Source organism: Helicoverpa armigera, chromosome 26, assembly GCF_030705265.1.
Source record: "Helicoverpa armigera isolate CAAS_96S chromosome 26, ASM3070526v1, whole genome shotgun sequence".
Classification (NCBI taxonomy): domain Eukaryota; kingdom Metazoa; phylum Arthropoda; class Insecta; order Lepidoptera; family Noctuidae; genus Helicoverpa; species Helicoverpa armigera.
The window spans coordinates 5523634-5543865 of record NC_087145.1 but is presented as its reverse complement, the minus strand read 5'-3'; the positions used below and the strand labels follow the sequence as shown (position 1 = coordinate 5543865).

The window sequence follows — 20232 nt, the reverse complement described above, 5'->3', positions numbered from 1 at the left end:
CTCTGACACCAGAGTTTTCTCAAATCCGCCTGACGGCCTCTGACGTAGAATCATATAAGCATTTTCTTTACTTCTATTTTCACCATTGAAAAGCTACTCTATCCTCAAGTAACATAGGCTATATTTTGTCCTGGTACTAGAAGTTCCCTGAGACGCGGGTGATACCGTGTCAAAACAGCTGGTTTAGACTAGTTTATATTGAAAAGCGATTTAAAATAATGTGATCACAGCCGTAAATTTTTTAAAAAAGCAAATATAGAATATCAAATATCAATAGGCATCTACAATTACAGTGTTACTCAAGTTACTGCGTCTGACAACTTATGCAAATGCACTTGCATTATAAACGTAGCAATTAGCAGCAGTCAGTTAATTGTTTTGACAGTTGTTTCTTGAATTGTTAGAGGTTTAACCGTAATGTGGTATTTGAATAATGTCTTAAGTGGTGTTAAATTGAACTGACGTTTTTGTGGTCGGTTGAAATTGATTTACGTAATGTTTTAATAGCAGGTATTATTTAGAGGTTTTGTATTAGGTTAATCTTTTGTTTTTCAGTAAGTTTTCTTCAACTAAGTTTTTTATTTTATCATAGATCGTTATAATTTTTGGATTTAAACCTACATTATTTTCTAATCTGTGTATCAGGCAGCCAAATTAAGATTAATCATTTTATTGTTGGTCCCTTGTATTTTCCTTCAAGTATGCAAAATATTAATTGATGACATCATGGAAAAAAAATGTTACCCACGTTACAAGAAACGTTACTAACACTTTTTCTCACGAAACGCGTAATTTGCATAGCTACCCTACAATAGATTAATAGACAATATAAAGAAAAGGATTCGCGCATCGTATACTAAATAGACAAAACCTGTTTAGCGATTCAGAACGCATCATTAGTAAATATTGAAAAACCAATTTAATTATACACCTTAAAAATAGTTTACAGTCCTTATCACGCTCACTTAAGATTCAAAATGCATTGTTGCAACGGTATTGAATTTGTCAACCCTTTGCTTAGAGTACTTTTTGAAGGAAAGTCGCCTGTGGTGACAAAATATGCAAATTTTTGGATAGCCCTACTTTTTTTTGTAGTGAAGCACAACCCTAAGCATTATTCAAATTAGGAACATTTTTCTTAAGTATCTCTTACAATTATTTTGAGCAATTTTAGTTTTTATTACAACGATTTAGAACCGTTTATTGTTTGTATCGATATTTTTTTTGCAATATTCGTTTTGATTTCCTATTTTAAATTCTATTGGAATGTGTTACAGATGATTTTTGATTGTGAAAGTTAAAGTGATTGATACTCATTATGTTAAGTATGACGGATTAGGTAAATATCGCGATACTTATAAAGATTAAAATGATATTTTTTGATTAATTATTTCCTATCTATCTTGAGGTCGGAATGGGTTCACATATTGTTCTCACAAGTAATATTTTTGCATAAACTCCTTGGGAATATTCTACTAAGATCGTTTTGAATTCATTAAAAATTGATATTTTATTGAAATTGCTGTAATATTAAGTAGATTAACGTCTTATTATTAATCTGAATTATTATGACGATGTCATAAATACATAATTCCTACAGTTATTCTATGTTTGTTAATTATTTATTGAGATGATGTTTTCTCATAAGTAAAAGATATCCATCCCATAATTTTCTTTGCAAATATAGTTTTCGCCAAATAACTTTACCTCTCTAAAGTAAGCCATTTGACGCTTCGCACATAATGTACTAAATGTTTTGTTATTACCTTTTGACTATCGTATGGCTATATCGCGGCAGTTCTTTGAAGAAAACTGGAAATTCCCGCACTCCTTATAAGTAAAACCACGAAAAACAACTAACTATAAAAAAACAACGTTATACAGCTTATTACTAAACCCGTACATTTCACACTCCTGCGCATCGGACGTCAAAAACATCACTTTTATCAGATCGCACTCACACTTTCCGATATTTTTTTTTATCGCAAAAATTATCGGATCACGCGAATATTCGCATGGCTACACGCGAACGGTTTTGCGCAGGCGTGAAAGTATTCTATAATAATTACTATTAATTTTTGTGGTTACAAATGATAATTATTTCTGCACTTAAATGTTTGAACTGTATTGGGATTCTATAAAACTCGATCAACAACTCGCATTTCACTTCGATTCGTAATGTCATTTCATACTTTAGGGGAGGTAGGGCAGCGATGGGCACTTTTTCACATTTATTGCATAAAAAATCAGATTTTACAGATAATCAACTTTTATTGCCATTTCTTATGTTTGGCTAGATAAAATCAAAGAGCTATCCTAAAAATTACAATCAGTTTCAACATTACGAGATATTTAAACGGTTTAAATAAAACCGTCGACACGTCAAAATTTTGTTTAGTCTGACATGCTTTAGTTGGTACTTACGTAGTGTTTAAAGTTACTTTTTGCTTTTTATAGGGTTTATCGTTTATAACATTTTGTCATAATAATTACGTACTTTTTTGGGTCGGGGGTTTTTTTTAATTTATAATTTTATTTTATTTCATGGTTTTTAAAGGAGCTCCTTAATGTTTCCTTCTTTTATGATGGGTTCGCTAATGCGATCTCAGCCAAAGGAAGCTGTTTAACAATCCTCATGACAAACTGGCTCTGGGAGAATTGCACAGATTGAGAAACAATAAAGATGGACCTTTGTTGATCCAGGGTTATATATCATTCTAGGGTTTCATCCGCCACATCCCATTTCCAGAATTAGGTTCTCGTCAATTAGAAACATGAAGAAAACTAGTCAAGACAAATTAAACGAGCCCAAACTCGATGGGTTTACTAAAAGGCAGTTCAGGGTTACCTATCTTCGTGTCCTAACAGCAGACCAGCTCAGTGGTTCCAGAAGACATTAGTATTTCAAATTTTAGATCCCACATATGCTTGCAAGTAAACTGAGCGTGTAACATTCCTATCACACCTAACAAACGAGCTGATGACCTTGAAGACCTGAACCGATTTCCACCAAACATAGCTAAGAACACTCCCGAATGACATTCCTTTTAAACAAAAAAAACCGCATTACAATCGGATCATCCGTTTGGGAGCTACGATGCCACATACACACACACACACACAGACACGTCAAACTTATAACACCCCGTCGTTTTGCGTCGGGGTTAAAAGAATGGTTTGCGACGGGAAATTCCTAAAGATTTAATATAACGAGCAATACAAGAGGTATCAAAAGGTTAAAAAATAAAATTAACAGCTGATAAATATGGAGTCCCTAGATCAAGTTGGCAACGGTACCTGAAACAAGATTCTATAAAGGATTTTTAGCGCAGATTTATAACCTCACAAATTTTCACTGAAGAAGAAGAACAAAATTTACAAATTATACATTACATGGTATGTCCAAGCCTCCCTACCATAGGGAGCATTGGACACTTTGACTTAGTTTATAAAAAAAATCGGTAAAAAACTTAAGTAAAACGGTTTTATCTTATGTGCACTGAAAACTAGAAAATAAAAATAGTTACTTACCTGTCAACCTACGTAGGTGGTCCCGGTCATATTAGACTAAAATAAAACGTGGGGCCCATAAACTATTGCTGTAGTACCTCTTCTAGAGGTATAATAGGTGTGGATTGCATCGACTTACTATAATCGTAACTGGAGATTTTGACAATCAATCATTAATAATGGAAAATACACATACCTTTCATTAGTTTTCTCTTTATAACGATCCGAAACCGCAACAAAATATTTAAGTAGTTTTACGAGTGTTTGTTCTTGACAACTCACAGAAATGACAGATAGTCTATGGATGAACACCGTTACCAGTCGGTAACGTAAACTACCCAATAAAAAAAAAACTATGATCAAATCAGAATAAAAGGACCCCCTTTTAATCTGATTTGATCATGTCTCCCAACTGCCCATCTCTCCCCTACCTCCCCTATAGATAGACAGATTTTGGCAGATCTGTCAAAATCTCGACTTTAATTTAGTTCAACTTGTTCAACGCTCGATAGTGTAGCGCTAGTGTAGTTTGACAATGTCAATCACGAAACTTTAAGGTAGAATTCCGTGTGTCGCGATTGTCGCAGCCGCGCGCGACAAAAGTCAACCTATGAAAATGTATGGCACCGCTGCCGAGGGCCGCGACAGTCGCGCGCGGACGACGAATTTCGTGAGCCGCTGGCGGCCGTACGCTTCTCAACATGGTCTAGCGCTTAATAACATCTATAGAATTTTAGTAAAACCAGAATTAAATTGTTGACAATGCCGCGAGCAGCTTACGAAATTCGTCGGCCGCGCGCGACTTTCACGGGCCTCGGCAACGGTGCCATACATTTTCATAGGTTGACTATTGTCGCGTCCACGGAATTCTACCTTTAGATCGAAGTCGAAGTGAGAGTGATGTCGAAGTGAGTTGTGATATTTTATAGAATCGACATGCAGTAAACACACCTTTTATTGCGCAGAATATAAATCTTCATTGTATTAATTTAGTAAATGATCTTTTGCTGTACTTACAAATGTTTTTAACTAATCTCAAAGTATCGCCTGAGTTTAACGTATGGAGTAGACTTGTTACAAATCTTTCAGTTAATGAAATCATTTCTGCAGCGGAAAAAATACATTTAATAACAATCTTATTTGATTCAGACATCAGGTAAACTTGTACGTATTCTATCATGACGTAACTTAACATCGTGGTTCAATCTTACAACCCCACTTGTTACTCCCATAACTTACAAAAAAGACAACAAAAAACTTTTTAATTGTTCTTACAACAAAAACTAACACTATTTCACACCATTCAAAAATCAAAATCAAACAAAAAAAGGACAATACCACATTGATACATCATCATGAGCAGCGGAATAAAAATATGCCCTAACCAAAAGTCAATTTTTGAGTTACGAGAAAAAAATTACCAATATATACATTGTGAGAATGCTAACGATATTTTGATGAGTGCTCTGAGCACAATAATGAAATAATAAAAAAAGAAAAAATGATAAAAATAAGAAAAAAAATGCGTCATAAGGCTACCGTTCTCTCGAGGGGCAACTGGCGTTTGAGTCGACAAAAAAATGTTGCTCGTGATAATATACGGCGCTAATATAAAAAACCGAGCTGGGAATTTATTAGTTTGCAGTTTTTATTTCGCTTTTAATTAAAGGATGTGATAGATATTTGAATTATTAAGATTTTGGATAGTTTTTTTTTTTGTAGAAATAATGTGATAATTAAGGATGATGTGAAATCATGCGCGCTTTCGAAAGCAAAACTTTTAACCTAGATAAAAAAGCAATTTTTTCCTATGTTTGAAAATGCATTGCAAATTACATGGATAACTATTAATAAATACATAGATTATGTGATATCATTTCGAAATCCTGCATCTTTGAATGCTCAATAAGTAATATTGAGTTTTCAAATGGAACAGACTTTATCTGATGTTTTGAGTGATTAGACGGTTGTGTAGAAATTCAATGTTCATGAAATAATTGTGTATGTTTTTTGACTTCTACGTTAAAACTACAATCATGGTGCGCGCTACCAAACACAGCAAAAAAATCTTAGAAAATTATAACTACATATTTCTTCGTCAAACCTTTATGTATAAAATAACGGTCTTAAAAGTCGGTGCTCTATGTTTTCTATGAAGAGCAGAAAAATTGGTGTGCTCAAAACGTCTAAGTTCTTGCAACCTAATAAATTGCAAGAAATACAAAATTAATATTTAAATACAATTAATACCCATAACAAAAATAATAAATCCCCGTCAATCAAAAGTAAAAATTAATAGCATTTAAAACCTTTCTCACAGGAACATTGAAACCAAATCACTCACCCGCCCAAATTAGATTATATTTGACAAAGAACACTAACCAACCGTCAAAATGCGATGTCTTAATTACTGAAACGTCAAAATCAATTATGCACAAAAATCTTTTTAATATTTGAATAAGATGTATCTCAGAATCGTTTGTCAAAATCGCTTTGGGGATCGCAAGTGAACAACGACAATTGGTGAGTTCACCCTTCCATTGTTTCCTTGGTTAAAACGATTAATTGAGACTGTACAAAATCGATTATTAACGTCGATTGAGAAAGGGTTAGATTTTAATCGTTAATCGGTTCTTAAAAAATAGTTATAGGTAAGTGCTCTCAGTAAAGGGAGCTCTGTTAAATTACATGTAAAAAATATATATTTCTATTAAACTACACAAATACATATGTCCTGTAAACTAAATACAAGTTTTATAAAATACCTAACTTAAACCAAAAAATGTGGATACTGATCTCAACCGTACTATGACTGTAGTAACTCTTTCTTTGTAAGGGGTGCATCTTCCCTTAGATTTTACGCTTGATTTCGCACGAATTAAACGTTTTATTGTTGAGATATTAATTATTTTGTTATACCAGGTGTGGTGCATATAATTTTTGAATATCACGCCTTTGTGCATTTGGGATCGCCAGAAGCGATTTGTTATTTTCATAATTTGTTTTGAGAATAGTAAAGATATTTAAGTGGTGGTACCGTATGTGAAGAATAAGTCCCATCTTTCTAATATCTAAAAAAATAAGGAATATTGTTATATTGCTAAAATACTGAAATTCAACTGTAACTGGTTGGACTGTAAACTGTGCTCAACATAACCTAACATGTTGAGGTCAACTTCCAGTCTACTATTAAAAGACTGGGCTAATTTGGAAATGCTGAGCCAAGTGTGAACACAAAAATTCTCGACCGACAGATAGACAGAGTTACTTACGCATTTATAATATTCGTAAGGACTACAAATTACCCATCATTGATGTTAAAAAAACTATTCCACCGAACTTAACAGCAAAAAAATCTACAACATTTCTTCTACCACAGTCTTTTGGAATGTAACAGTTTTTTTATCGCCAAAATAACGTCCATAAAGTATATTATGTAAACTGCTGAATTTCAGCAATATAACCAGAATTTTGTCAGTCGGTCACGCCTGACTGAGTAAACTCAATAACTCATGTTTCTACAGTTTTACTGAATACGGTTAGTTTGTAAGTAACTGACTGATTGGTGGTTATTCATGAGAACTTCAGTTCTTGATGGAAATATAGGGATTTTAATGCCTATTGGTTCTTCAAAAACTGAATAATGTCTATCAGTTAGTGAAAATTGCAATCAAAAATTCACATACAGACGTATAGCTAAGGACTTAACTTTAACATATGAAGTAATTAAGTTATGATTTTCAAACATCTTTTAAGTTTCAACAACAAAACTATAGTTCTGTTTTTTTCTAGCTATGATGATTGTATTTTTAAAATCTTCCTTTTACCCCCAAGCTCTTTTAACAAAGTCTGCAATGACTTCTTGCACCTGCATAAAAAGAAGTATTTATATTATTCTGATTATGAGCTTACATTACCTACTTAGTATTAGCCATATCTATATAAAGTAACATAGGTTTCGCTTAAAAGAATAAATGACTTTCGCACATCCATCATTTAAACAATATGATTCTCTTAGTTCAATCTTTAGTTTTCCAGATATATAATAATTAAAACAAATGCCTATCAGGTCCATTTAATTTTAGAATTAGTTGACTTACTTAACGGTACCACGGCTTATTTGCTCACAAGCGATTGGTATAAACCGAAGGGTCCCGCCGACGGAATTTGACGGTTCAATTGAATCTACCTACGGTAAATTATCGCTTGTGCTGGGTTTATCTGTATTGATTTTGAACTTGGATTATTTAGGTTTTACTTGGCACTTACTGTAGGAACGTAAGAAATATTTAAGGATTTTTCATTTATTTTAAACGTTCTTCTACATTAATCATTGTAGTATACTATTTTAATCCCGATGCAGAAAGAAGGGTGTTATAAGTCTATCCGTCTATCTGTGAATCTGGCTGGCAACGTAACTCTTACATGGATTCGGAAATTTTTACGTTAATGTTTTATATTTTATATTGAGGGCTAGAGAGCAAGATTTCAGATAAGTTTAGAGTTTTTCTGACATTCATTTATATCAATAGATTTACACCTAAACGTACATCTCAATACTCACACATTTAACTTATTACTGAACCCGTCATTTTCTTTATCTTAACTACCTATTACTTACCTCATAAGGCCCTATTTGTTCTACAAAATACATGATACATAGTCACAATCAACGCATACACTAGACTGACCGAAAACAAAGCAACATACTAAGTACGCATCTAGAGAACGGTGGCCACAATTTTGACAGCACGGAGACCGGTCCGGGAAGATTAATGGTTGTTCTACTCATCGCTGTAATGACGCCCCCGCCGCTTCGTCTAATGACATACAGTGTAGGGTGTGTATGCTGTGGAAATTTGCAGGACTTCTCATGGTTTGAGTTGCGTGAAATAAGTAAGAAGTGGAAATTGTTGTAACGATTTTTATTGAATGTTGTTTCGAAAATTGATTTTTAACTTGGTTGTGCCGTGTGTAGGATATTCCGTTGATTCAGTTACAATTGTGAATTTATGATTTTAATTATTTTTTTCTAATATCCTTAAAAGCTTTGAACCTGATTTACTGAGCTACATATTATCGAAAACACCATAATTATCAATTAGAAAAATTAAATAAATATTTAACATTAAAACAAAGAACAATTGAACGACTACGACGACATACCCAAAACAGAAAGTTCTAGACCATCTAACCGATAAACTCAGGACTGTCCTACAAAGCCCACAACTCGTGGTCACAACCAAAACATCCTTGGTTAATGTCTCAACCGTAGAAAAAAGTCTGGCATGTTTATCTTGGATGGGACGCAGCGTCGTTGCGAATTGGCCCTGCCCCGAATTTCGTTGCCCTAATCGATTTTACTTCGGACGGGACTAATTCGCCGAATTAATCGTGGACACCCTTGTGTATGGCTAATTTCCTTGTTTATTGTTAATGATAATAGTTTTGTATTGTTTATTGTGGTTCTGTGTTATTTTTGTTGTATTTTTGCGTTGGAATATTATTTGTGGTATAGGTAAATCTTTTATTTTAGGGTGTCATAAGTAAGCAATACTTTGAAGTAGCGTTAGTAATATGATGTTTGAAATGAACCCAATTAAAAAATAGGAGGTATGACGTACAGTAACTTAATTAAAACACACACAACTCTAGGTATTTAAGACTGATTAAATACAATACAATATGTATGCCGAACTTTTAAGTTGTCCTTTTCTGATCCACTTCACTTTAATACAGATCCTGTCATTATTAGCAAAAGTTTGAAGGCTATTTTGCAGGTTGAATCTAATTTAAAAGATTTTCACTACTGACTCACATAGGCCCAAATAACATTATATTAAAAGACTAAGGTTTTAAAGATGACTAAATAAATACACACAATGCATCATCACGGTAAAGAGAGCTCCATGTTTGTTTAAAAAGTGCAAATTCTAACTTGGTTTGCTCCTCCTCCCCCCAACGGTTTCTTCCTGAGGGAATGAGTTCTTGTACCTAGAAAAAAAGTCTTATGTTTTATGCTTGATCAAATTTTATCACATTTCGTTCATCCGTAAAAGGATAATTATTGAGGAACAAACTAAACCCACTAGCTATCACATTTCTATATAAATGCAGTCTGCTTTTACATTTTACAGCAGTGTCCTTCCCACTTTTATAGATCAAGACTATTTTTATCACACCCCAGGTAGAAGAGTTGTTATAGGACCTCTATATTAATACCCAGGAGTATTGTCGTAAGAAACTTCATGACGAACAAACGGATAAACCGATATATTGCTCGTAGCCAGCAATAAATGGACAGACAAAGTTTTTTATTAGTATACTTTTAGGAAGTGTACGATTGCAGAGTCTAGTTTATGTATGGCAGAGTTTGTTATAAGTTATAGGTAGTGAAAGATTTTTAGTAGCTATGGAGTTTTTTAAAGAATGATGTTACTTGTGTTATAGCAACAATTTTTAAAATTATATGTTCCTAACTAGTTGATCTCCGAGGTTCCTTGATTAGCCTGAGTGCCAATGGAAAACTACTTTTCGCATATGGATAAAATGTAGCTTATATTATTCTCTGTCAAGTTTCAAAATAAAAATTCATACACCCATCCTAACTTGACGAGATAGATAACATAGTCCTATATTCTTCCTGAATTTTTAAGGTGATTTTTCATATTTATATAATACGTCAGAAAACAGAAAATTCATCATATAAAATATAGAATTTTAAGGGCATTTTTAAACAACACAAAGGCGCTTTTAAGAGGACGTACTTAAAAAACTTACTTAGACAAATAAAAACTCGCACTTTATAAATTCTTTCTATAACCAGGGTGTTACAATATTGACAATATCCAATAAATAATAGTACAATACAATATTATGATGTTATTGACAATAGATGGAGTTTTATCACTATATATTTTGGGCACATAAATTCTGAGGTCGGATGAGTTAAGAAGTATTTGTTAAAGGGGTGACTGAACTGTTTTAAGGGTTGCTCCTGATGCGAATATGCTGTAGTTCGATATATCAGTTTTGATACTTTAAAGTTTAAATGAATTTCTCCAGTTTTCTTTTTAATTTAAGATGTATTGTTAAAATTGTATAAAAAAAATGAAAGAATCTTTACAATGATTAAGAATCCTTAATTAACTATACTGTGTTAATGACACAGATTTTTTAAGTATTTTTCACGCAGTACGTGGTATTAAAAAAGATCCTTGAAGTCATCTACATAATATGTACATTGGATACTTAGGTATATGAAAGATATTCAAAAAATATATTATATTTTTTGAATATCTTTGAAAAAAGATCCTTGAAGTCATCTACATAATATGTACATCTACATAATATGTACATTGGATACTTAGGTATTAGGTATATGAAAGATATTCAAAAAATATATTATATTTTTTGAATATCTTTCATATACCTAAGTATCCAATGTCGTTATTTCTCCTTTTTGTTTTATAACTTAAATCTACAACACAAGCGACGGATTCTTTGACATTCTTCAAAAGTATCAAAATTACTAGAACCTTCTACAAAAGCATAAATTACCTGTCTTGTCATTCGTTTCTCATACGACAACAATATCAAATGAAAGGGTGCAACCGCTACACTTTTTTTTTTGCAAAACTTTTTTCTCTTTTTTTTCTATTTGTCACTTCGTCTTTTTTTATAAGAAGATTTAACTGTTAAAGATTCTTTGTTAGTTTTTTTGGTTTAGAAGATAATTATGGTGCTCGAACAGTCAATGGGTTCGGATTATAGTTGTTAGTAAGTTTATGGTGTTTCGTGAGAGTGGGGATAAAATAAGACATCTTTTTAATTACTGTGATTATTCATTTGTTGTCTATTGGAAGAAATATACGGTGGTATTTTTGTCAACTACATATTTATTTTGTTATATCATCGTATTTGTACAGTCTAAAACATGCTAGATAAAGATTTTTTTTACAGACACTTGTAAATCCACTTTCAACTAATCGTCATAAGATCAAAATTGCACTAAATGGCTTCTATAATGTTTCATTTGCGTTATTTCAAAAATACCACAAATATTTTTACAGCATTACCGACAATTATAACGCAATCACCTTTTAGCATATTACAAAGTTTCTTCATATAAACAAGAGAATACTTGTCAGTACAAACAGACAAACAATGCATATTTCTATCATTAGTCCATCTGATGCACGCAGAAGCAATGAGCAATCAATTTTATTGCTTAGAAAATGCTACCTAATAATTAGCTAACATACTGTCTCAGTATGACGAATGTTCACTTACGACGATAAGGTTAAATTCTATATAATCATCATGTTTGTTTGTTGGGTCATTGAACGTGATATTCTTAGGATTTGTTGGTCTGAATTAAATTTCTTTTAGTGGTCGTAGTTCTTAAGGTAGGTAGGCTAGTTTTGATATGGGTGCGCGATGTAATCCCGACGGGAAACGGGTGAAACTTTGCGTTATGATGTACATACGTAGCATGTTCAAGTGAATGTTTTGACAATAATGTTTTTTCGTTGTAATACCAGTAACATTTTCCGTGTTTTTTTATTTAAAAAAAAATGTTATTTCTCTTCAAATACGTTAAAAGCATTTTGAAAAATATTGCTGTTAAACTGTTTCATTTAAAGTATATTTTAGAAAATCTATCAGGCCAACAAAATACAAGCATAACATTCCTGCACTGACATATAGGTACATTATAAAAATACGCCTTTTAAGACTAACTCTAATAAGTCCTACATTTTGCATAAATTCTTCACCAAAACTCCAAACAAACAAACCATTGCTATCCAAAATTTCCCAAAACGTTTTTCAAATTCGTCGTAGCTAGCCGTCACGGCATCTTCCGCCATCCATCTTAGGGCGTCGACAGACTAACTCGCGCGACTCATCACGATAATTTGTTTCCACTGTGTGCACGGCCTTAAGTAGAGTTTTCGTTACTGGCTTTCCTTGTTTTGTAATGTTTGTTTTTAGGGGGTTAAGTAGAGATGTAAGTGAAGGGAGTTGCTGCGTTGATGGGTGTAGAATTAATTGAAATTACTGTTGTCGATACGTAATTTTTTTACCTATAGCAAAAGGTTGATCGTAATGTTCATTTTTTTTTCTGCACATCGTATATACGTACGTCGTACGTATGTATATTAAAAAAATGCACCTATGTACCAGAACAAGACATTTTATTTTAACAGTCAAATGCGTTAAACGGGACTCTTTTTATGTCAGGATAACATACAAAATTCTATTATAATGTTTGTGTTTCTATGTTATGGATAAGGCTAGTCAAATATTTTCCCGTTAAAAGGAACAAAAACCAAAACCTACTAAACTAAAAATTTCAACAGCAGATAAGTATTTTCTAAAATCATAGTTCTTTTTTCATAACACATCAATTAGACAGCATAAAAAATATCCCCTCATCCTACGGATAATCCGGGTGTGATCCCACAAAGGCGGGTAATCTTTCGCGACGTATCTGTCAATGTCAACTACAGACACACGTGATCGGTATCGCGACGTTTATGGGATGGCCGTCTGAAGATGCCTTTATAGTGTGAAGTTAGATCTGAGATTTTTATTTAAGCAGTGTTTAGTATTAGTTTAATTTTAAATATTAGTGTGATTTAAAATATTCATATGTATTCTCTATCCAACCTCTCGAGTGTGAGGGCGCGGGTTCGAATCCAGGTCAGGCAAGTACCAATGCAACTTTTCTAAGTTTGTATGTACTTTCTAAGTATATCTTAGGCACCAATGGCTGATAAAAAGGTGAAGGAAAACATCTTGAGGAAACCTGGACTATATAGTCTGAAATCACCAACCCGCATTGAGCAAGCGTGGTGATTAATGCTCAATCCTTCTCCGTGTGAGAGGAGGCCTGTGCCCAGCAGTGGGACGATAAATAGGCTGTAACTAACTAACTAACTAATGTATTCTACTTAAATGAAGCTGATTAATAAATCTCCGGAACTACTAGACCGATTTGAAAAAGATTACAGAACTAGTCCATTTATCGAATAAGGCTATAGTTACTATTTATCAGGCACACGAATTAATTCACCCGGGAAGTAAGCGGGGAAGACATGAGAGTGCTTTTACATAAAAATAGTATCAAAATTGAAAATTATTGATTTACTTTATGGTGCTAGAAACCGATAAATTTTAAAGATTAAATTATTAAATGAATTGTTGAAGGCAATCCTTGATGGTTTGTGTATTTTGTTTTAAAAAGTACTTGTTTTTATAGACGTTTCAAATGCCGTAAAAACTATCAATACCCAAAAAACTTGTAGAAAAGTAACAAAAGAATAAAGTTCGCATGGTCGATAACGGGAGGCGTCACCCTGCGAGTGACGTAGACGGATGTGCCGACACTGATGCGGTTCTATGCTACTCATAGACCGAAGGGGAGATTCGGATCTATTTGCATAATCTTTGCAGAGATCATTTTTGGGATAATTACAAGACGTATATTTCGCATCGTCTTAATAAATTGGTAATTAACCAGATAGGTACAGGTTGGTAAACAGTATTTTCAAATGGAAATTATTATTTTCAAAATTATGTATATAAATCGTTTTTGTTTGGCCATATGACAAGCACTAGTAAACATAGACCTAGGTATTTAATTGATCTCCAGATTGACAATTTACCCAAAGGTCTCAATTCGTTTTTTCAAGGCCAAAGTAACAGCAAAACTAATAGAAAAAACTAATTTGACCGTTACTTTTACTTTATGACATTATTTTGGCTTTTACTTTTGATGAAGAAACTGGCTGTAAGTAGTATTATTCTATTCTTTTCTTTATTATTCCGACTCCATTAATTATTTATAAAAAGGAGTTCTAAAGAAATATTGGGGACCTGCAAATTTATATAAATACCAAATTCACTGAAGGGTTCTTTTTTACATTTCGGTTTACACACACTGCACCATAAAAATACCAAACGTTTCTAAGCGTCCATTTACTAAAACACCTCAAAACGTCCAACTGACTTAGCAAAACTGCTAATACCTCATAATCTGTTGGAATCTAGCTTGAAGATAAATAGCTAAGAGGGTAGGCAGAGTTAACGATGACAGTGGCCGCGACGATTGGCGATCAATCACACACACACCCAACTACGTTTGTGTACATAGTACGGTGAATTTTGAAGGAAAAATTATAGTGTTTTTTAGGAGAAATTATGAAAGAAGAATATACTATTTTCTTTGACTTGTCATACTTATTTATAATATTGTAACCTGGACTGACATTGAGCAAGGGTGGTGAATAATGCTCATACCTTCTCTGTGCGAGAAGAATCTTATATTCTGCAGTGGGACAATTAAAACGCTGATGATGATGACTTTTGATAAATTTGTCTTCAGTACTTTATTGTATTATATGAACTCATAATGAAATAGCATGCTGCACTTAAATAGATGATCGAAATGGTCATCTTCGGATTAATGTTTTAATCCTGGATAGATGATGATAGATGATTTTTGTTTGTTGAAGTTTGATTAGAGAGCTTAAAAACTTTACTGGTATACTTTATGCATAAGTGCAGTCTAGTGTATATTATTGAAAAAAAAAAAACACATTTTGGCGCACTGCAGAAGTTTAGAAAAAACAAATCGAATTTCTATTGTGCTGTGAAAACGTTAGAAGAGTCTTCTCAAATTTATAGGCAGTTTTAGTTCGTACGATCTAACCATTTTCTATCCTGGCTACATGTAAGTGCCTAGCGCGCGTTAAAATACCATCTAGGAAAGATACCTAAATGTCCATTAAAGTAGGAATAGAATAAAGAATCATTTATTACTTTGTTCAGGTTTTAACAATAGACAATCTCTTTTTTCTTATCTGGGCTAAAGGTTTAGTTTACTGATATAGATTTAGTGACAGGGTTTTCTTAAATCCGCCTACGTAATGAGATTTTAAGTCTAATCTTTAGTCAAACTATAGATCTTAGGCCAGCCTAACTGAATGCAGTTGAGTACTAGTTTTACATGGAGCGACTGCCTATCTGACCTCCTCAAACCAGTTACCTGGACGACCTCACACTTCTTGGTAAGACTGGTTGTCTGACTATCTGGCTTCTGTTTACCTGTAACGACAGAAAAAGATTTTTTTAAAAAGTCAAACATAATATATCTAATCCAACGCTCCATAGAGACATCTGTACACAATTCGAATATTATTTTCAATATATTTTCCAAAAACCATCATAATATATCAAAAACATTTGGTATCGTATGACGTACAAACATACAGATAATCAGCTACTTCCTGCACAGTGCGCGGTTCCCGAGACGCGCGGTGACAAATGGACGAACACCGCAAATTGAGTTTAGATGCCCGCAGACGTTTAAACGTTTAATCATTCCACAATTCAGACATTTTCTTTATTTCCCTTTTGAGGGTATTTGTGATTTTCTTTGCTGTATGTGTGGGTAAAAAATGTACTGTTATAGAGAGTTTGACTCATATTGTAAGTTCTTATTATTTAAAAATGACAAAACTAGTGATAGGAAAGCAATTGTGGAATACTTGAACGTACCTATAGATGTTTAATAAGATAGACTATTGCAATTTTAGTGCAATTACATTACATTTATGTTCGTAATTCTGCAGCAATTTTCAAAAATTATAAAAAAAACTTTACAAAAAATATTTTTGTTTTATGAAGAGATCCACTGTGCATATATGTGCTGATATTTTGACTACATATAAAAATGAACCGTTTACATCAAGTAATTTCTGCTGATCTTGATTATACTGAATACAATCCCTACTAATATTATATTATAATCGTGAAAGTTACTTTGTCTGTCATGCTTTCGTTCCAAAACTACTGAACCCTTTTAATTGTTTGTTTTGTCTAAGTCTGATAGTTAGTTTAGCCTGAGGAAGGACATAGGCTACTTTTCGATATTGATATGAACATTGTTAAACTATTAAGTCAAACTTGGTGCATTGCAGTTCGTTATAAACAACATTAATTTCAAATAGACTTCTCATATGTCAGGTAATATCAAATTACTTTATAAAATCACCCTTACTTCAAATATAGGGGACTGAACTAACCTAGGCTAGTATAACGCCCTGAAATTCAGGATCTAACATAAAATTCCCCTGTTATTGATTATCTATACAATGTTATTTCACCCGACAGCATAATATTTTACTACCCAAGACGCGCACACACTTGCATCTCGACATACGTACACGTATTCTCACGCACACTAGTGTAGAGCGTGTGTGGAGTTACGTATGTGTGAGTTAAGAAAAATACTCGTGTCGCGGGCTTTTCTCGGGAACAGAAATGGTATGGAGTGCTTTTAGATGTATTTTTTTTTGTGGGAATATTTTTTTCATAGTATAATTTTTGAGCATGAGTTTGCTTATAATGTTTTGAGGTGATTTGAAAAATAACATTAAATATTTAATGATGTCCATGAAAATGTATCTTCAGTTTCAGGTAGCTTTTGCTTTTGGGGACCAGTCATGTTTAATTATCAGATCAGAAGTAACAATAGGACTTTTAAAATTCAGAAACAGAACATACATAGTTTTTATTTAAAATTAGCCAAAATCCAAACACCACTCAGTTAATTTCAGTTAGGTACTTATAAATATAAGAAGTGTAATAACTGGTTTTATTACATAAAAACTCTATTTTAATTTCGATTAATCATAACCATTCTTCAAGTATATTCAGGTAAAGACTAAAATAAGAAACAAAATATTTAAAAAGTCTATTACTACTCCAATTTCAACATCTTCAAAAATATTTTTCACAAAGAAATCGTCTCCATGCCTCCAGCCATTTTCCTTCACGTACATACATATAAGTCTTCTCGACGTCACACGTGCATATCACCTACTCCCTCCCTCCTACCCAGTTAGAACGAGACAGAACACCAGTTTAGGACTAACATTTTATATGTTGGCTGGGTCATGGATATAAAAATCGTTTTCTAGACATATATATAGTTGTATGTATGTATGTTCGTAAGTGCGTCGGTAAAGGCATTAGGTATCTACTATAACGTGGAAATATGGTCATTGTACAGCTATTTTAAAGATTATTGTGCTTTCATAATGCTGGTAGATGGTGTTTTTGAATTTTCTTTCGAAGAAAATCGTTTAAAGTTTGTGTTCAAGGTAACTGCAGGATATAACTAAGTCCTGTTTTATCCAAACCGCCCTATTTTTTCAAGTTCTTCAGTAGTTAAGGCCTAGCAAAACCGCAATATATTTATTATATCAAAGCCTCTATTCTAAATCACCTACCAAAGTAAAAACAAAAGAATGCCAAGACCTCTCATCATTTGATTACTGATCTTATTAATCACAACATTAGATCGAAAATCGTATACTCCAAAAAACACAAGTAAAAATTTTTTTCACGTGCCCAAGCAACTAATGATTGTAACACAAACCGAAATAATTATAATATCTTACAAAAAAAACAACTTTTATTTCAAAAAATAAAAAGTAGGTATTACAATTTCTGAAACATGGTCAATATTCGTCTTTGCATACGCGTATACTCACGTGAGCAGGTAATAAGTTATCCCCATCGTTAGGGTAGGTCAAGAAAGGGTTTTCCAACTTTAAGGATTCGTTCACACTTCTTTTTCAATGCTGTCTAGCACTGAAGTTCAGTTTTATAGGCTAAGGTCCGATGGCTCATCCTATCGCTAAACATGTGTAGAATATGCCTGTGCGTTATGACTTACTTATACCACCATTTATCAACACTATAATAATGATAGGTATATGTATATAGGTATTTCAAATAGCAAACAACAATTACTACATTTTTTATTTTTTAGATGTGTTTTTACCACTCTTACCGGCTGATATATCTTAGGGGTAGTAAATTGTTTTCGGATAACTTTTAAATGTATTCATAGCTCAATTTCCTACCAAAGTGATTTAATTTCCTATAGGTCTTTCGGCACCTAAGAAACGCCACTCAAGCTCTATCTGTCTTTAAAAAATAGCTACATTTAAAATCAATGTTCCTATAAAAATAAAGAAATTATTTGTTCAACAGCACTGTCAGCAAAAAGATGGCCTGGAATATGCCACGTGGTCCCGGCCACGGGGCGCCATGGCCATCAAACAAGGCTACGAGGTGAGGAGTAGACTGGCCTTAGATCTTACATGTAGCACCACATTTTTGTAACTAAAAGTTTTTTTTTGTTAGAGGCTGTTTCTTTTACTACAGTTTTGCTTATTTAGGTGGTTACTTTTTGCGCTTGTTCTTTATGATTTTTTTTGTAAATGTGGTCAGTTTTATTAGATGTTTTAATTTTGGAATTCTTTTCTTTAATTTTAATGCTCAATGGTTAGAGTAATGCACTTCAGATGTTGTCAGCATGACAAAACAATATTAATTAATTATTCAACACTAAGATAAATTTTGTCAACAGATAAGTAATAAAGGAATTTAGTTATTAGTGCCGTTTAAAAATAACTACAAATCGGTAGTCTTCTAGACTTTAGTGTTAATAGCATTCCCTTTTTTCATTAGCTTTTTTCAGCTTCGGAATGTGATGTTGTAGATTTGTAACAACATTTTTTTAATGTTCTAGTAATATTTCATTTGTAGTACTTAAAATTGTTGTTTGATTATGTACTACATTATTACTTTATAACCAATAATTACATGGTATTTGCTAATTCAGTGATTGATACGAAACACCTCGGTTAATTACAAAGTAGTGTAATTGGTTCAACTTTATGATTCCTGTTTAACTGGCTCGGTTAAACTTATAACACTTAACCAGCAATTTTGTACAACACTGATATTTATCTGTGTAATCGCGTTTACATTATACCCTTCTATTTTTACGGCTTTATATTTCATTGATTCATAATAATTGGTTATATAAGTATTGTAACTTTTATTTTTATTACAAAAACCCGGCCAAGTGCGAGTCGGAATAGCGCAAGAAGAGTTCCGAACCATTATTTATAAAACGGACAAAAAAATCACGTCTGATGTATGGAAGCCCCCCAAAATATTTATTCAATTCTAGTTTTCAGTATCTGTGAAAATTTCAGCTCTCTAACTATCACGACTCATGAGATACAGCCTGGTCACAGACGAACGGACGGACGGACAGAGGAGCGAAAACAATAGGGTGCCGTTTTACCCTTTGGGTACGGAACCCTAAAAAGGAACAAATCTTAAATGACGAAGCTTTTCACGGGAACACTATTTACCAAAAATATCAAGCCTAAAGCTGGAAATTCTTTATCTGCAAAATTAATCATTGTGCAAAAAACTGTGCGGTCAGAGTCAACCCTCCGAGCTGGTGCACAGATTTGCGAATCAACATAAGTATTCCTCTGGGCCCCCACACTTGTGAAGTCGGGTTCTATGACAAAAGACGCTCATTTGCAACTGTCCTCTGCAGAGTACGCCTACATTCCTTTATTGTCAAGTGTGTTTGTGGGGACATCCTTAATTGGTCGTTTGAAGTGTTAATGTACATTTTGGTCTGATAGAGTGCATGTAAAATTTATTCTAAGTTGCTACACAGTCAGTCCGGTCACGATGGAATTAACACTCTTCTCATACACAAAATTATTGGACTAGTAATTCTAGTGTATTTATTTCTTGATCGGTCTTTCGAACATCCATCTTATAAACCGTTTAGTTTTAGAGAATGCTGTATTATAATACCTGATATCTGGGAAA

The 20232-nt window shown here is 33.2% G+C and overlaps 1 protein-coding gene across 1 annotated transcript in view; it reads left to right on the top strand.

The window, feature by feature from the left end:
* Positions 1-20232, top strand: part of Rn (rotund) — a 105665-nt gene that overhangs the window by 2451 nt on the left and 82982 nt on the right. The window contains exon 3 of the mRNA XM_021333004.3: positions 18580-18660. Coding sequence (XP_021188679.2) covers positions 18580-18660 — 81 coding nt within the window. The remainder of the gene's footprint in view (positions 1-18579; positions 18661-20232) is intronic.